General features: G+C 40.0%; 1 protein-coding gene across 3 annotated transcripts in view; it reads left to right on the plus strand.

Moving 5' to 3' along the window:
- The first annotated feature begins 370 nt into the window (after positions 1-370).
- The window catches only part of ppp1r1a.L (protein phosphatase 1 regulatory inhibitor subunit 1A L homeolog), an 84,501-nt gene continuing 69,634 nt past the window's right edge, over positions 371-15,237 (plus strand). The window contains exon 1 of one of the 3 annotated variants that reach the window (XM_018244898.2): positions 371-549. In XM_018244898.2, coding sequence (XP_018100387.1) covers positions 469-549 — 81 coding nt within the window. In that variant the 5' untranslated portion in view covers positions 371-468. 3 annotated transcript variants of the gene reach the window in all.

The following is a 15,237-nucleotide window of genomic DNA, read 5'->3' on the forward strand; positions in this document are numbered from 1 at the left end:
CCATCAACCCCTGCAAAACTACAAAATTATGCCTCAGTTAACATTCCTTCTCTTTATTAACCCCCCAGTACAGTTGTAAACTCCCTAAATGAATCATTTTACCAATTGCAAAGCCACTAAGATCTACAGTTACAGTAAGAATCACGTTAGCAAGGTGAGCCTAGTTTCATCCTTAGATATCTGTTAGCAGTGAGGCAGGTTGCACATGTAGGTGCCCAGCTTTATATACATTTATATATAGACTCCACACATACACCTATGTATTATCCCCTTGGTTCCATCCATGTGCCTGTGCGCTCACTGTGTAGAAGGGAGGGGCGGGCAGGAGAAATAGGGCTGGATCCGATGAGCCAATCGTCCGCTCAGATCTCACAGGCAAGAAGCAGGAGGAGATAAGGGGCTGGTGAAATCTTAGAAGCTCAGAGAGCCGAGACTGAGCAGTGCGACCCCGCAGAGAGAGGAGTCAGGATGGAGGCGAACAGTCCCAGGAAGATCCAGTTCACTGTCCCATTTCTGGAGCCACATCTGGACCCTGAAGCTGCAGAACAGGTGGGATTGACACTCTAAACAGAATAGATAAAGTAGATAAAGGGCAGGGGGGAGCACATGAGACAATGACAGTTGCAAAGTGATCGGGCAGGGAGAGTCCCCTGGCAGCGAGAAGCAGGGAAAGTGTCATTAGGGTTAGAGTTGTGAGTCTGTAGAGAGGAGGTTGAGTCGGTGCGATATTCAGGTATAATAATAATAATAGAGAGGAATGCTGAAGGTGAGAAGCAGAAAGAGCAGATTTGCTACAAAAGGTCAAGGAGATGAGGAGTAGCGGGGGACCGCGGTGTGACATTTTATATACTCGGAAAGGTCACTAATCACTTCCAAACTGTAATCAAATCTCACTGCTGCCTCTGAGACTAAAGCGGTGCCAATAGGTCGGTGTGTGAGACTGTCTATTAGTGCATTGAGTGTGTGCTGAACTGTACATCCCTGCAGAATGACTGTATGTGGGTAGTACTCTCTGCACCCATGTGTAGCTCACTGAGTAGGGTGCTGCCGTCAGGATCACACTGGGACAGCAGAGCACTGCATACAGTATGGCTGATCATTCATGTATATCGTGTGTATGTGGTGTGTATGTGTGTGTGTATATGGTGTGTATGTGGTGTGTATATGTATATGGTGTGTATGTGTGTATGTTTGTCTGCTGGTAGGAGTGAGTGTAAGTGTGTTTGCCAGTGTTCTAAACTGTGCTGCCTTCGCCCCATACAGGCAGGGGTCATACTTACTGATAGTGTCAGTTGTGCATAACCACTGTGTGCATTTTAATTTCTATTGGGGTTTCTGTTTTTCAAAAGGAACTTAAATCCTAAAGGAAATTTAAACCTGCCATAAAATACAGTAAAGGAATTGTTATTCTAAGCAATTTTCCAACATACATTCACAGCGAACTGTTATTGGAAAGCAGTTTCTATCTGTCCCTTCTTGTTCTCTGCACTGGTGGTTCTAACTTTTGATACAATGTATAAGAAGCCAGTGATGAAGCACCCAAGGCTGACTGTCTTCTGCTTCGCTGTTTCAAGAGATAGCAGCAGCTGGAGATTGGAAACAGAAAGATGTTGATTTTTTAGCAATAATCCGTAGGAATAGCTTTAACACCACTGATATTTTTTAATAAATGTCTACTGAAAAGTTTCTTAGGATTACATTGTCTCTCATTGGGCAACATTTTTATTTTTGGGTTTACATCCTCTTTAACCTCTGATATAAACCTTCTGTCTTCGTGTGTTGTTCCCAGTAGCTGGAGGAAGGGCCAAGTGCATTTCTGAAATATTCATTAGTATATCATGTAATTATCATGAAGAAGCTAATTGCTTGTGTTGTTGAGCAGTTGGGTTACTCAGAGTAGCAATGTCAGACCAGTGACCTTTTAGCAGCTGAGGACTACAAGTCCCATCATTGGGCTAATGACAGGCAGCAGATGGAAGGACACGGGTTGTTTTGGTTGGAGCAAATCTTATTATAGTGTATGTCATTCTTTGTTATAATGCAAGTTTTTTTATTTTTTTTTATTTTAATGTAAGTTGAAACCACCATATTGGCAGTGGACCTCCTGCATGTGTCTCCAAAAATGAAATATGCCTCCCCAGAGAGCATTGGGACAATGACAGACACACACTTACTGATAACTGAATTTGCCCTTGAATGAGTGGCAATGACAGACGGGCACCTAAATGGCACAATGTTTTTTTCAACAAAGCACTTCAAGCCTACCCTGGTCCAGTGGTACTTAGGGGCATGTATGGGGAAGTTCTGTAGAAAAAGTGAATTGTGGCCCTTCATTCCTAGTATTACTATCATGTTCCTATCAAGAAGTGTCCATATCACTTTAAGGGCATTTTGGCTGCCATGAGAGCCCCACGGAAGTGAAAACACCTCATGTACGATAGGTCCAACTGTGAGGAATGTTTAACCTGTGTAAATAACACACTGACCTTTTCCTCAAGCCGACAGTCTGCTTATCCCAATGATGATCCCATTGAGTGATGCAGCTGTCTGTTTAGCTTTTAATGTCACACTGTTTGGAAGCCGGATTTCCTCTAACAGAGCCATGTACTTCTCATTACTTCTCATAACATGTGATGATGAGCGACAGACTCAGGACTGCCATCAGGAGGGGACAGGAGGTACTACAATCAGGGGCCCCATGGTGTACAATTCACAGGGGCAGGGCTTGAGGCAGTGTGAGCAACATTTTAGTGAATCACCTGCAGGGATTTGATATACAGTCAAATCCCTATTTTACACCCCCTCATTTGACGTTTCTCAGATTTATTTTTTTATGTTCTAATGCATTTCAATGGTAACAATTCCTGGATTTCAGTAGGTTTTCCTGCATTTTAATAAGTTTGGCCCATTTTCATTAAGAATCCCTGTTTATCCCCTGTGTGTGTTAGTTTAAGTGTATTTTTTAATTGTTTACACCATTTCATTTTAAACCCTGTTTTTGCGTACTCCCATTTTATATTTTCCTTTATTTTATGATTTTTTTTTCTGGTCTCATGGAAAAGGTAAAATCAGGGTTTGACTGTATTGGGGGCATGGCTGGGGTAGATCAGGGGTGTGGCCATGTGTAATTTGTTTTCATTGTGACCCCATTCTGCATTTTGGTAGTGCCCACTGCCCAGGAGCCCCAGGTCACCAATGATTTAACAACTGGAGCTTCCTAGGGGTGGGCGCTACTATCTTTTAGTAGGAGTATTGGTGTCACCGCAGGTGCCTGCTATTGGCAAATAATTTCCCATGCTTTTTTTATGGAAACAGTGGCAGTCAATTTAAGATGTTTTAGCTGCCCCAGTTCCTTCACTATGTGAAAGTCTGGTTTCTTGTAATTAAGTTTTCACTTCTAATTCATTTTGATCAGCAACAGACATATAAAACTGTGCATGCCCTTTGTTAACGCTTTTCATGGAAATAAGCCGCAACACTGACTTCGGCAATTCTACATAGAAAAGTACATGTTTTAATAGATTTGAGTTAACTCAAGAATGTCATTGATATAAAATGAAATGGGAACATTAAAAAGGGGAAGTAGTCCACTATCTCTTTAAACATGGCGACTGATCCTGACGGTTGTAGATGCAGCTTGGTGTCATTGAGTTCTTTAATCACGTAAAAGTTAAATATGATAATAACCATAATAATGCCATTATTATTACCGGACACAGGGCTGAATCATTAGAAGACATCAGAGTACTTCTAGGAAGTTCCTATGGGCCAATGACATTCTGATTTCTAATTTGCAATACAGGTATAGGATCTATTATTTGGAACTATCGGACCTGGGGTTAAGATAAGGGGGTTTCTCATAATTGGGTCACCATGACTTAAGTCTACTAAAAAACATTAAATTACGTTGAAATCATTCTGTATCCGGTTTCTGTATAAGAGATCCCACACCTTTACAAATAAAGTTGTAGTTAAAGACAACTAGTAATGGTTAGAAATGGCCATGAATCTAAGTTCTTCCGCTGCATGCACATACACAGTAAGAAGACATGTAGAACTGCACAAACAAATACATTGGACTTTTATTTTCAAGGGAAATTTAAAGGGAAACGGAATGTTCAAAACAAGAGACAATGCACTGACAGGAAAGCAGTTCTCCCTACAATTCATACGCTGGGCATCCAAATGCACCCAGGACAAACATAATGGATTTATAGGGAAAAGGGCTTAACTGCTAAACACCAAATAAACTCAGCTAAAGGGTATAATAGCTCAAACCAATTTAGGGGACCTTGGGTAATAGTGTTGCTGGGGGGGGTCGGAATGTTTCAGACTGTTATGAGCACACACACTCGTTGCTCAAGCGTTTATGTGACAGCTATTGTATATGTTCCTGGGAACTTTTTATATGATGTTGGCCAGAAATCTTAATAAACAATAGAGTTAGCAGTTGTGTCATGAAACTAAGGTTTAATTATTAGAAATATAAAGTCCCTTTTAAAGGGGATCTGTTGCAAAAATTAAAATTTAATATAAGCTTCATCTCACTGAAATAAGACCCTTTCTAAATACAATCAATGAAACATTCTGTACAGTTTCAGTAATATAGTAGTCACGATGCTCTTCAGTATCTCACTCTCCACAACCTGTCACTCTTCATGCTCTTTTTATGCTGAGGTCTGGCTCAGATTTTGATTGACAGGTAGATCTAATATGTATTTTAGGAGGGCTCCCATTCTTAGCAGAATAATAAACCAACTCCAGCACAAACAAAAGGTAACAAAATAACAGACTCTGCCAAACACCCTGCATGCTGAGAAACAGTATTTCCATCAGAGCCGGTTATTTTTAAAAAGTGAGCACTTAGCTTAAGGGTGCAACCCAACCCCCGCCTAAAGGGTTTATTAGACCTAACTGTCAATCAAAAACTGACTCCACCTACTGCATGAAGACAGAATGAAGAGATACAGGTTGCTCAGAGTGGGATAGTGAAGAGTAACTTGATTACTTCATTTTTTAATTGATTATATTTAGAAAGTTTCTTATTTCAGTGAGATGAAGCTTATATAACATTTTAATTTTTGTGATAGATCCCCTTTAAATGTACCACAGCCCCCAAAAAAGCTGTATGACAACTTCTGCTGCAAATACACAAAATAGGAATGCTCTATGCATACTGATTGTCCTGTGTAACAAATGGATGTATACTATATTTCCTCTATGTGTAATTAGGACATTTGTTCTTCCATCATGTTCAAATTGTTTATTTGTTGGTGCTGACTTAAAAAAAGTACATTTTATATCAGTACTTGTCCTTTAAATCTAATAAATGGAAGCTGCACCTCTGTTTTCATATATATATATATATATATATATATATATATATATATATATATATATATATATATATATATATATATATAGACAGACAGACAGACAGACAGACAGACAGACAGACAGACAGACAGACAGACAGATAGATAGATAGATAGATAGATAGATAGATAGATAGAAAAATGCTATTACTTACACTGTATTTATTATTTAAATTTTGTTTCCTTCTGTCTTGGAATTATACAATCACAGCAAGCAGGCAGCAGCCATTTTGTGGACACGGTTATTAAGGGAAATGGTGTATCACCCCAAAATCTTGTGTATGCACCAGAATGGGGGACCTGATGTCCATGTGCAGTGCCATACACAATTATAGAGCCTGAGGAGGGAAGGGGGAATGTGAGGACATGTAGGAAGTGCTGAATGGAAAGTGAAAGTAATTGACTGCCCCTCCTCTATGCCACGGGCATAGAGACGGGGCAGGTAATATTTGATTGACAGTTTAGATATTTAAACACCTTTATAACAGGTATGGATGTTTTAATGAAAACAATTTTTGGGGTTTCATATTTAATTTGCAAAGGACTTTCATTATGCATCTTTTTATGTGTAGGTGACAGGTCCACTTTAAATCATGGGTCACCTGCAATTTGTTGCACAATTTCTGTGCGAGGTGGAGGAGGCAACATTACACAACTGTGAACAGTGAAAAGTGGCATTAGAATACAATTGATCTTGCCACATTGTGTATTGATTGTATGTGAATATGTATCCCAATGTAAAATTCCTGCACAAAAAGAGGTGTTAACTTGAAAGAACTGTAAACAAGCAACCCATGTAGTCACCATTTCACACCACTTTTCACACCAGAATTGATCCTTTTCTTTTATGTAAAGGGAGATCGTCTGACCTATGACCATTCAGCTATTGTTAACCTTCAATCTCTTGACAACATTGGGATTTTACATTTGAAATACTTTACCTGTTTAAAATATGAAATTATATTTTGCTGTTAAAATAGTTGTGTTTTTTTCTCCTGTAAACAGGGTACTGGTATAGTATCTGTTATCCAGAAAGCCGTTATCCAGAAATCTCCGAAAGACAATCTGCCATAGCCTCAATTTTAATCAAACAATTAAATAAAAAGAGTACCTTGTACTTGATCCCAACTAAGATATAAGTACTCCTTATTGAAGGCAAAACAATCCTACTGGGTTTAAGTAATGTTTACATGATTTTTAGAAGATTTAAGGGACGGAGATTCAAATTATGGAAAGACTTCTTATCCGGAAAAAAACCCAGGTCCAAAGCATTCTGGATAACAGGTCCCATACCTGTAATTGTTTCAAATGGCACCAAGGAGCTCTGTATAAACAACCCCATTCCCATAAACTGCAGCCTTTGTTAGGCTTTGGGTTAAGGAGCAGCTAATTAATAGTGGACTGGTTATTTGCTTTACTACCTTCTGACTGGTTATTTGCTTTACTCAACAAAACCAGGGTGTGGTTTATTTCAACAGGAGTTGAGTTACAAAATAAAATCTTTAGGTAAAAAAATAAAGTGATTTTATTTACTTGTTTAGTGCAAAGATTAAAAACCATAGATAATACACAAAACAATGGGCAAATGTATGTTCTGCACAAATCCTATAAATTGAGCTCATGTTGAAAACGTCGGTATATTAATTGTTTTTGGGGTGGGTTGGTTTGTTACTTCAGAGATCAAATCAAGGAGACAAATCCCTATGCCTCTCAAGTGATCCTCTGATCCTCCTCTATGCTGTTACTGTGCTGGGCTTTAGATGAAGGGGCTTCCACCTGCCCAACACAGCACTAGCAGCACTCTCTTTTGGGAACATTAAAGGACAGCTGCATTTAGTCTATTTTTGAAACTTCTTGTTGTCATAGCTCCGTAAGAAAATAGTTTTCATTCTGCACTTTAGTTGCCCTTTAATGTACTCACTTTCTCTTTAATTATAAGCATATTTTTTTTTTTAAAAGGTTTTATTTATTGGTTTGTACAACAAGATATTCGCCGATGGGCGCAATACAACATTCCTTCTCCACACTGGAGACCGAACCATAGTTTTGCATTATTCCAACAAGGCAGAGTGAATGAATGAACAAACCGTTTTTTTTACCCTTTTAACTTATAACAAGCACACAACAAATAGGGGGGGGGGAGAGGCCGTGTAGTTTACCCAGTGTATTCAGCCATACCTGTCCTGAGTGCTAATTTACCTGTTGCTTTGTGCTGTAGCAGAGTCCATAGTGTCTGCCCACGGGCCCCAGATTCTGTCAAATTTGTCTGGACAGCCTCGACCTAAATAGGTCAGCTTATAGAGTGGGAGGGCCTCATTTATCAAAGATTTCCAACCTTTCAAGGTAGGCGGGTTAGGTAGCTTCCATGCCAAAATAATGGATTTCCTAGCATAGAAGTACAGAAGTCTCAACAGGGAGCGCCTGTGCTTGTCTGGCTCTATGTGTTCCACCAGACCCAGGAGACACGCCTCTGGCGAGCGCACCTTAGGCAGGTCTAGAGTTTGTTCAATGAACGTTGTTACTTTTGCCCAAAATGTATCAATTATCGGACAGGTCCAGAAGGCGTGTATAAATGTGCCCGGACTGGCTCCACATTTGAAACAAAGGTTATTTGGCATAAGGCCCATTGAGTGCAACCTCGCCGGTGTGAGGTAAGTTCTGTGTATTGTGCGGTACTGTATCAGTGTATCATTACTACTAATAACGGAAGGCAAGTATGAGTGGGTGATGTCGTCCCAGTCTTCTAGGTCTAACTGCGGCATATCAGTTACCCACTTAGCGTAGCTATGTGCAAAGGGATTTCCCCTTTGCTTGTTGAGAATAGAATAGATCCGGGAGGTTAGCCCTTTCTTGACAGGTGCCCTGAGCCCTTCCTCAAGTGTTGAGAGGGATACCCTGGGAGGAGCAGGGAACTGGCTATTTGCTGCATGTCGGAGCTGTAGGTATCTGAACCACATATGTCTAGGAAGATTAAATTCCGTTGCTAAAGTTTCGTAAGATTTAAAGTTTTGGTTTTGGTACAGTTGTCCCACATATTTAATTTTGTACTTTGCCCACAGTGCTGGGTCCGGAATGGACATAAAATGACTCATGCGGGGGTTACACCATATAGGTGTGAAGGGAGAAACAAGGTTTCGTGCCTCTGTGTCATACTTGAGGGCCGTTTCCCATATCTTCGGCAACATACTTATAGTAGAAGGGGGGCACCCCCCTTTGAGTGGACCCCCGTAGGGGAACGTTAATTATAAGCATATTTAGATGTTTTTAAACATAATTTTAAATTTCCTGTACAATGTGTATTTCGTTTTGTGTGTATATTTTTTATTTATATAGTGCTACTCATATACGCAGCACTGTACAACAGTAGAACAATAAATTAACAGAACAGACAGGGGTCATTGCAGTAATACATACAAATACATAAATACAAAGTACAGTTGCATTAAAGATTAAGAGCTAAGCAATAAAGATACAAGAGGAAGGAGGCTTCTGCCCGTAGAGCTTGCAATCTAAGTACTATGAAACCAATATAAAATATAACTCCCCATCCTTCTTTAAAAAACACCAGCAAAATGCTATTGGCCACCCATATGTCCAGACTTTCGGACATCTTACATATGCATACATGCATTTTAGCTGTAGATTATAGCTACTTAATACCATAGCAAAAGTATCACATACAGGCTTGACTGTTACTAATTGAACAACTGCAGTACTTCCTAGGTGTAATGCTGTTTTACCAGTCATGATATGATTTCCATTTCACAAGGCAGCTCCAGGGTATCTCCCTCTCTCTTTGATATCCTGCTGCAAAACTCTGATGGAGAGTGAGCTACACAATCTGTGCTCTCCGAATGGCCTCCTTCCTAATCAGCAGAATGAAATCCCGTGGCACTTTTCTTTATGAAAAGGCGAGAGCTCCTCATTCCTTGTATAAATTGTAACCCAATAGCTCATAATGAAAAGCTGCCACTATTGTTTCTTTCGATCACTTGGTTCATAGTTAGAATTGGTTGTACTGCAACACCAGACAAGGAAACAAACAATTGAGTAGTGATGGTAGTAGTGAATTTATCCATTCATGAAACGCAATGGTGATGCCATTTCACACCTGGCGTGAAAATGGCGCCAATTCACACCTGGCGAATGTATTCCCCCATCACTACAATTGAGTTTATCCCTTATCAATCTGTCTATTTATATATCTATCTATTGACACAGGTATGTGACCTGTTATCCAGAATACTGCGGGTTTCCGGATAATGGATCTTTCTATAATTTGGAGCTCCATACCTTAAGTCTACTAGAAATCATGTAAACATTAAATTAACCCAATAGGCTGGTTTTGCTTCCAATAAGGATTAATTATATCTTAGTTTGTATCAAGGTACTGTTTTATTATTGCGGATAAAAAGAAAATCATTTTTAAACTTTTCTGTAAAATGGAGCCTATTGGAGATGGCCTTCCTGTAATTTGGAGCTTTCTGGATAACAGGTTTCCAGATAATGGTGTGTGTGTGTATATATATATTTATATGTGTGTGGATTGTCAATTGGTGTTAGTGTTGCAGTGACACTTATACTGAATTAAATTGGACTTCTTAAAGTAGTCCAACACATTTCTTGACACACCTATCAGCTTTGATAAATGTGTCTATTCACTATCACTTTCCTGACTGTCAGAAATTTGTCCTCACAGTAAAGAAAAATGTTGTTAGATGGTAATATAGATTGAACTTCTCAGAAACCTGAATTCCCCAGCCTAATCTATATAAATCCCCATCCACCTAGAGAAGGTGAACAACATGGTTTCGAACTCTTTGTTTTCAAATGAAAACTCCCGTTGCACTTATACGGCCCTCCTTCTATAACATACCATCAGAATTAACCCTTACAGTCCCACGGGAACCCTTGCTTATCCAATATTAATATTGAGGCTTATGGCACACAAGACATTTTGATGAACTCAATGCTCTCAGACAGAATCACACTGATCAATATAGTCTTTTCTGCCAGCAGCCATTATCCACAAATGAGACTGCTATACCTGCCTGATGGAGCTAGTGTCTGCCAGAAAGGGTAGGTTTATCCATTCTGTGGGTGCTACTGGGAATCAAAAACAATAACATTTCTGTTCCTTACTGAATCCCCTCAATTAATTGAAAAAAAAATAACTTAAAAAGTCACACATGAAACATGAAACCAACAACAATTTGCACGTACAATTAGTTCTATCATTACAGTATTTTTCTAATAAAACATGTGTATTAAAAAATTATTTCTATTTGCAACCTTTGCCCAACCTAGTAAATCCTAGGAAACTGTAAATGGCATGACTTTTGGCAGTCAAGGAAATATTCTCTGAAAGATAACTCTAATCCTCTTTAAAACCCCGTGTGAGGTTTTATCAGAGAAGAGATCTAGAGACCAACACTCAAGGGTAAAGAAATCTTTAAAATCCTCATCTGTCGACGCTTCACGTCTCTTTATTAAGAAGAAGGACAAGGCGTTTTCATGGCACGATTACATAAAGAGACGGGTACAGGTGCATGGATTCTGTAATTGGTTGCACATGGGGAAAGCACAAAATCATGTTTAAGGGGATATATCATGTTTTATATTGAAAAAAGTAAGGTCTCTGGGCTTCCTGGTTAATAAAAAGAGGGTCTGGCCAAGATCACAACACCAACAAATAAGCCAGATCAGACTCAATTCTATAGAATGATTCACTCGAATAATGGAGGCAAAACTAAGAAATGGGCAACAGCAACTAACTAGTAACTAATATTGAAATCCTGCATTCCTAGTGATAGTGGCATGTTGCTAGACTGCAACTTCTAGACCGTATCAACATATACTATAGGGTAGTAGTAGCCCTGAAACATCTGGGGAACCAAGTTTAAAAAACAGGGATCTATAAAGTAGGAATGTGAAAAGGAAAATAGGCTCAATTTTTTTGAGGTAACTAGTAGAATGAGGAGAGCAATCCAAGGTAGAATATCTGCAACAATGTAGTTTATTAGCAGCTACAAAACACTACATGTTTGCGTTTGAGGCCCGAAACATGTAGAGTTTTGTAGCTGCTAATAAACTACATTGTTGCAGATATTCTGCCTTGGATTGCTCTCCTCATTCTACTAGTTACGTTTATATTGAAGTCTTAGAGGAAAGAAGCACCATTGCATTTAAAAACCGGGCAGTGCGCTGAAGTAATCCAGTATAGCGATCGATTTTTTTGACATGGGCACGTTAAGTTGCACTTATGTAAAAAAAGGTATATAAAAACTGTCTGAACTTCCAGCAATAAAAATAAATGTATTTTTTTACATGGACAATCCTTAAGTTGATTAGAAACCATGATGGCCTGTCTGTGTGCCCTAAAGGTGGACATAAACCCACAGATAATATCTTACAAAACAAATTTTAGTACGATATTCGGTGCATGTATGGTAGGAAAGAGCCGACCGATATCGGTAGAAGACTTTGATATTGGTCAGCAGGGCCGGAACTAGGGGTAGGCAGAGTAGGCATGTGCCTAGCGCGCAAAGCTTGAGGGGCGCTAGGCACCTACCCCTAGTCCAGCTGAGTAAGTGCCGCTCCAGTCCATGCACCTGTTTGTGCACATGCACGTACATGAGGGGAGAGTGTACCTGGAGAGGAGAGGTCCACGCAGCCGGTTAGTGCGCATGTGCGTGCCTCCTATGCGTGCAGTCAGTGAACATGCACGCGGACGTCCTATGTGTACGGTCAGTGTGCATGTGCGGTGGGGGGGGCGTCACGGCTGACTGGGTTGCCTGGGGCTCCCGGCCAGCATGGCCCGGCCCTGCTGGCCGGCTCGTCGATCTAATTCAGCTCTACATATGTGTATTGAAACGGACGATCTTTCTTGGAAAGATCTTTTCCAAGAAAGATCGTAATTGTTACATCTATGGCCACCTTTAGACTTACAATTCCATTATATCCTTTATGTACCTTGTTCCATTGTGCAGTGTTGGATTCTGGGAGCTGATGTCCCATTGCTTTTCAGAGAATCTTACTATGGAATGCAGAGGTACTTTATTTCTCAGAATCCAACACTTCACAATGGAACAAGGTATGGGAGCGGTTGCATGAAATTGTAAGGCAGTGATCCCCAACCAGTGGCTCGTGAGCAAGTTGCTGCTCTCCAATCCCCTTGGATGTTGCTTTTAGTGGCCTCAAAGCAGGTTCTTATTTTTGAATGCCAGGCTTGGAGGCAAGATTTGGTTGAACAGAAATTTGGAGTACTGCCAAACAGAGTCTCCTGTAGGTAGGGTTGCCACCTTTTCTGGAAAAAAATACCGGGCTACCTATATATTTAACTTTTTTCCCTATTAATAACATTGGGATCAGCCATGATTTTTACCGGCCACACCAGTAAAATAACGGCCAGGTGGCAACCCTACCTGAAGGCTGCCTGTCTCCAGGAACATTTCCATGCTTGTGTTGTGTCCCCAACACTTTTTACATTTGAATGTGGATAAAAAAAGGTTGGGGACCCCTGCTATAAGGGGAGTTAGGAAAAGAGAACTGTATTTATTTCTGGAAGTTCATATAGAGTTTATGCACCGTTTCTACATAAGCACAACTGAATGAGCTCATGTCCTATGGGGGGAAGGGTAAAAATTCCATTTAAACTGTGGGGCATTTTTAGGGACATAACATTAATTACACAGAGCTACTGTGCATGGGAACGAGTATGGCAGCCCTGTGAACCAATTCAGTCGAGGAGCTGGGTTTTAATTGATCTTTAAAAACCTGGTTTTGCTTCATGGAAACCAGCAGAAGAATGTACTTGATTCGCTTGTAAAAATCATATTCGATAACTTGCAAGATTTGCATAGCAGATTAGGTTGTTGATTACTTTAAGTTCCAAGTGGAATGGTTAATCACATGCAATATGTAAATGTGTCCTGCTTGAGACGTACTGTACCTTCTAACTGCTGAACACAGAGAATAATCTCTCTTTTTTCCATTGTTGTCATCGCTTGTTTTAGCCCAAAGGGCACATGGGCTGGGCAGATCCAGTTTTTGTGAGATAAAGGTGTTATTCTGTTTCCTTCTGATTTTCCTCTTAAATAAAGTTCAGGATTATTGCTGCTTTTCCCACTGATTTTTCTCACAGTATTGCGCTTGGATCCAAATATTCGTTTTAGGACTGCTGGCCTAATAGAGATTATGGCTCAGGGAGGGGAGATTGCTTGGGGCTGAAGGAAATCTTTTGCTTTACCTAAAGAAAACATAATCAGCTAAAAATATTCAGTTAGTAGCACGTTGGACATCTGCTGCCCCCCACCTCTTACCCACCCCCACAACGAGGGGCCCGCACAGTAAGCAACTTCTTATGGGGTCATATCAGGTGACAGAAGTGGTCTGTGTCACCATAAGCCTTAATGGGAAAAAAATGCAGACTTTAGCCTTTGTCAGAGAACATCAGGTAACCACTGAGTCTTCCAGTCCCAGACGCTCGTACAGGATCAGGGCGTAATCGCCCAGCAGTACATGACGGCGGCCGCAGAAAAGAACTAAGGCTTACGATTTTGGTTTATTGTCATAAATGAAAAATGCATCAGGTTCTAAACTATTTATAATCCTGTCAAAATAACTTCTTGTTAAATCCGCTAATACACTCTGTTACAGGATAAGCTCACAAGAGTCAGTAAACAATAAGCTGCAGCATTCTTATATCAATTGTGCCTTATGTTAGGTACGGTTCAGTGCAATAGAAACATTCCTTGTGTACACCAAGCTTAAAATGCAGTGTCTGTGTTTTTTTTAATTGAAGTTCCACTCCTTATATAGACACAATGGCACTAAACACAGATATTTGCGTTGGAAACCTAATGCAGTCTAATCTAAGCAACCCTTCATCATACCTCCCAACTGTCACGTTTTTAGAGGGACAGTCCCTCTTTTGACAACTAAACCCACAGTCCTTCGTTTGTACTGGAAAGTCCCATTTTTCTCTGCACTGAACAGCCAGAAAAAGAAACAAAGTTTCTAACTTAATTGGATTTTGGCAAAGAGCCGCCACAGCAGCTGATAAGATACTTTTGTAAGAATTTCGAGATAAGCAAGTAAGTAATTGTAACAATATAACATAACAGGTCCCGTGGGAAAAGTTAGACTCACAGTGTAAAGGACAATTCACCTTTGTTAGCAAAACTGTAATAACTGGAAAAAAACACAGAAATATGTTCAAACTTTTATAACCTGCCAAATTTTGAAAAATGAACATGGTAATTAGGGGTGTGGCCACAAAAATGGGCGTGATCAAAAATATTTCACCATGCTACGCACGGCAACTTTTTTGTCCCTTTTTTTATTTCCAAAATGTTGGGAGGTATGCTTTATATATATTATTGTTCAGCAGTGCCATCTGTGTATCCCTGTATATGAAAAGTGGGAAATGCAATATAGTTGCCTTGGACTTGTGGCATGTATTTACTAAAGTGCAACCAGATTCCTAGAAAAACATAGGAGTATCCAGCACCGTTATAATACATACACTGGGCTCTGTGATCTGAACTCTATTCTGTTCTAATTCTATGTCCAGTTCTGATGACGGGGTTTCACTTAAACAATTTTAATCTCAGCACAAGAGTCCACAAACGATCATCATCATTTATTTGTATAGCGCCGACAAGATACGCAGTGCTTTACCTTAGTTATAACAAACAGGGAATAAATGGTGGATAACAAACAAGGGTTAGGGAGGCTATAAGGCTGCTGCTGTTTTTTAGCTGGACAACCATGCCTGAATCTTACCAAGGAGGCTGCTGTTTGTTTTAATGGAGCCATTGAAAGGTGGATTTTGGCCATAAAAAGGTTGTGTTTTCTGTCC

The sequence above is a fragment of the Xenopus laevis genome, chromosome 2L (assembly GCF_017654675.1).
Source record: "Xenopus laevis strain J_2021 chromosome 2L, Xenopus_laevis_v10.1, whole genome shotgun sequence".
Classification (NCBI taxonomy): Eukaryota; Metazoa; Chordata; class Amphibia; order Anura; family Pipidae; genus Xenopus; species Xenopus laevis.